Source organism: Capsicum annuum, unplaced genomic scaffold (assembly GCF_002878395.1).
Source record: "Capsicum annuum cultivar UCD-10X-F1 unplaced genomic scaffold, UCD10Xv1.1 ctg997, whole genome shotgun sequence".
Classification (NCBI taxonomy): Eukaryota; Viridiplantae; Streptophyta; class Magnoliopsida; order Solanales; family Solanaceae; genus Capsicum; species Capsicum annuum.
Window position 1 is genome coordinate 2,682,655 of NW_025896065.1, and position 3,437 is coordinate 2,686,091.

Below are 3,437 nucleotides of genomic sequence, written 5' to 3' on the forward strand. Positions count from 1 at the left end.
CTGACTTGTCTTTGTAAAATGCTTGCATGATCTATAATCATGCATGGCTCTCACCATATGTCATCTGAAAGTCAAAACTATTTTTTTCTTCTCGTTAGCTAGAGAGACATATTTCAAATGATAGATAACGATGAAGCCTTTTTCAATAACCGACCGACAAATTTAAAACAACTTGAAGATATTTGAGGTATGTCATATTTACATGATTACATGAATTTTAACCTTCTTACTTAGATAAACCAATCAAACAAAACTTCCAAATTGAAGTCATATTTACATGATTACATGAAATAAACCTTAATAAATGAAATTAAAAATTTTAAAAATATGCATTAATCCAAAACCCTCTGCTCCCAATTTTTGGACTTGAAATCACCTCATACCCAATGGTTGGTTCATCTTTCTTTTTCATTTTCCAAGTACTTATTCACAAATCTTTTTTTTTTTTTCAAAGAATCACATTGGATGTCTAAATCTCAGTGGATCGTGACAGCAAGATCACAACCGAGGTCCAAATATCATGCATATTCACGTAAACTTCTTGGTCATTTCACTATGAAACCAAAAGTTGAGAAAAACCAAAACTTGGATGTGGTGATAATGGTGACAAAGGAGGCACCTCAAAAATACCTTTTGCATTTCCACAATCCCAAATCGGAGCCCAACTTGAAGGTGTTAATGGAGTTGCTACCATTTGTTCTCTTTTCACCTCTTTCTTCATCACAACTTGGTCTTCATTCTCAATTTCTTCTCTTGCCCTTTTCCCACAAGAATTCAAATTCACTTTTTTCTCAATCTCATTATTTTCTTGCTTAAAATTACTAACTTCAAGTGGGAAATTCAAGATTGCTTTGCTCCCTCTGAGCTTAAACGCGGCCCTGTCGTAAGCCATGGCCGCATCCACTGCAGTATCGAATGTTCCTAGCCAAACTCGTGTCCCCTTTCTATTTGGATCACGAATCTCCGCTGCAAATTTCCCCCATGGCCTTTGCCTCACTCCTCTGTATCGCTTTTTCTCTGAATTTTCCCCTGTTTTTGATTCGTCTGTTTTCTTGACAGAAGGAATTGAAATGTTCAACAAAGGTTTTCGTTCGTTGAAACTTTTCTTCTTTTGGGGTTTTACTTGGAATTCAGAGGGATTGAATTCCATTTTTGAGTTATTATTGAAGAAACTACAGAATTCAAGATTTGAACTCTCGGGATAAAAAGAGAAGTTGCTTTCGGTTTTGAGTTCAGAGACAAATGATTCTAAAGACTCAGAAGATGATGAGCTTTGTGAATAAAGAGTACTAGTTGTTTCTGAAGAAGTACAATAATTTTCCATGAAAACAACATCATCATCAAGAAGATGTTGCCTTATCAAATCTAGTGAAGAAGTATCCATTTGAAAAAGGAAAAGTTGGGAAGAGAAATGAAGAATTTCTTTTGTTTGGTTGTTGAATATATGGAATGATTGTAGGGAATTGAATTGAGTGGAAAATGAAGAGTGAAGAGGGAGATTATAAAGGGTAGAAAAATTTGAGTCCAAGGGAGGTTTCTTGGAGCCTTCTTGGTTAGAACAAGGAAGGTCTCTTGTGGGCTATCCATTTCTACTTTTTTTAAAGTATATATTTGAGTACCACTTGTTGTTTATTTTAATAGTAATAATAATAATAGCAATAACAATAATGGATGATTGATTAAAGTAATTCTTCTTTTGTCCAAGAGAAGAAGAAATTAAATAGATGATGTTGGTTCTATTTTGTTATTGTCATTGATGATGATGTGTCTTCTACCTAAACCCATGTTTCTAGGTTGCTTCTCATTCTTTTTCATTACTCATCTTTCACTTTTTTTTTCTTTTAACTTTGGGGTTTTGTTATTAGTTTCTACGACTAAAAAAAAAGTTTATTCTAACCGTATATAGTCTTATTTTATATTGCTATAAGAAGTTATTTCTACGTCTTGAATTTATTATCTCATGATCATATGATAATAACTTTATCTGTTACTTTAACACTATTTTTATAACTTAAACTCAGAATCTCTTGATCAAATTACAGATAACTTAAACAACTGCTTGAAGGCTCCTTTTAAGTTTCTACGCCAAGAATGAAGATAATTGATACCATAGGAAACATCTTCCAATTTATTTTTCATTTGTAATCTTCATATATAGATTAAAACGAAAAACCTGAGAGAAGTGAAAATGAGTTTTTTTATTATTAAAGATTAAGAATTGTGGTGGAATAAATAAGACTTTTTATTCGAACATTAGAAATTTTTTAAAAAAATCATATATAAATATATATTAATTTAATTGTGCGTGTCTCACATGTGTAATTTTTTATTATTTAAAATTAGATGATTTTGTGTGTTGCGAAGATTTTCAATGAAGTGTAAAAAGTTTAAATCACTTCTCAAAGATTCTTCACACTTTAATATAATAAGAAAAAAAGGTCATATGTCCCTAAACTTTGCGAAAATGTTTAGATATACTCTCCGTTAAAAGTTTAGCTCATGAATGTCCTTGTCGTCCAAGTCTTGGATCATATATATCCTTGTTGTCAAATTTTGGGTCATATATACCCCTATTGTCAAGTTTTAAGTCATATATACCCCTGTTGCCGTTAATTGCTTTGCTAAAATTTTCCAACCCCCTTTTTTCTTTTTTTTTTTAAGAAATTATATTTTCACATAATTTTTTAATTGTCATATCACATATAATTAAATTCACACTTCTTCTGCACATTAACCATCTGTCAAATGCTCTCATCTACTCATAATTTCTTTGAATTTTCTCTAATTGACGAAATTTCTTTGTTGTGTTTTTCGATACTTGTATAACCCCAAAAATAATCAAGTAAAATATGAAAAAAGTCAAGAGCACCCCATAAAAACCTCAATGTATAATTGCGGCAAAAATCAAGAATTAAAGTACTTACCAATTGCAAATTATTTTAGTACCATATTAACCGACTTCATCTTTCACACCACCATCAAATCCAACATCAAGAATAAGAAGAATATGGAAAACCCAAGTGAAAAATTGAGATGTAAAAGTGTAAAAGAGGCAGCCCATAGAGACAACAAAAATAAGTTGTTAATTAAGAAGGATATCTTATGTACATGCGTGCGTGCGTACGTACGTATGCATGCATGCATGCATGTATGTATATATGAGAGAAACAGTTATGCAAGAATCTGAAAATACAACAAAAGGGTTTCGGCAAATTAGAGAAAATTCAAAGAGATTGTGAGGTATATGAGAGTATTTGACGGATGTTTAATATGTAGAAGAAGGGGTGGATTTAATTATATATGATGTTGCAATAAAAAAATGATGTGTCAAATATAATTTTTTAAGGAAAAAAAGAAAAAGTGGGTTGAAAAATTTCAGCAAAGCAATTAATGGCGACAGTGGTGTATATGACCCAAAATTTGACAATAGGGGTATA

General features: G+C 31.5%; 1 protein-coding gene across 1 annotated transcript; it reads right to left on the bottom strand.

Moving 5' to 3' along the window:
* Positions 1 to 211: 211 nt before the first annotated feature.
* Positions 212 to 1,689, bottom strand: LOC124895799 (ethylene-responsive transcription factor 5-like). Its single transcript, XM_047406221.1, has one exon. The coding sequence runs from the start codon at positions 1,382 to 1,384 to the stop codon at positions 554 to 556; it is 831 nt and encodes a 276-aa protein (XP_047262177.1). The 5' UTR covers positions 1,385 to 1,689; the 3' UTR covers positions 212 to 553.
* Between the last annotated feature and the right edge of the window lie 1,748 nt (positions 1,690 to 3,437).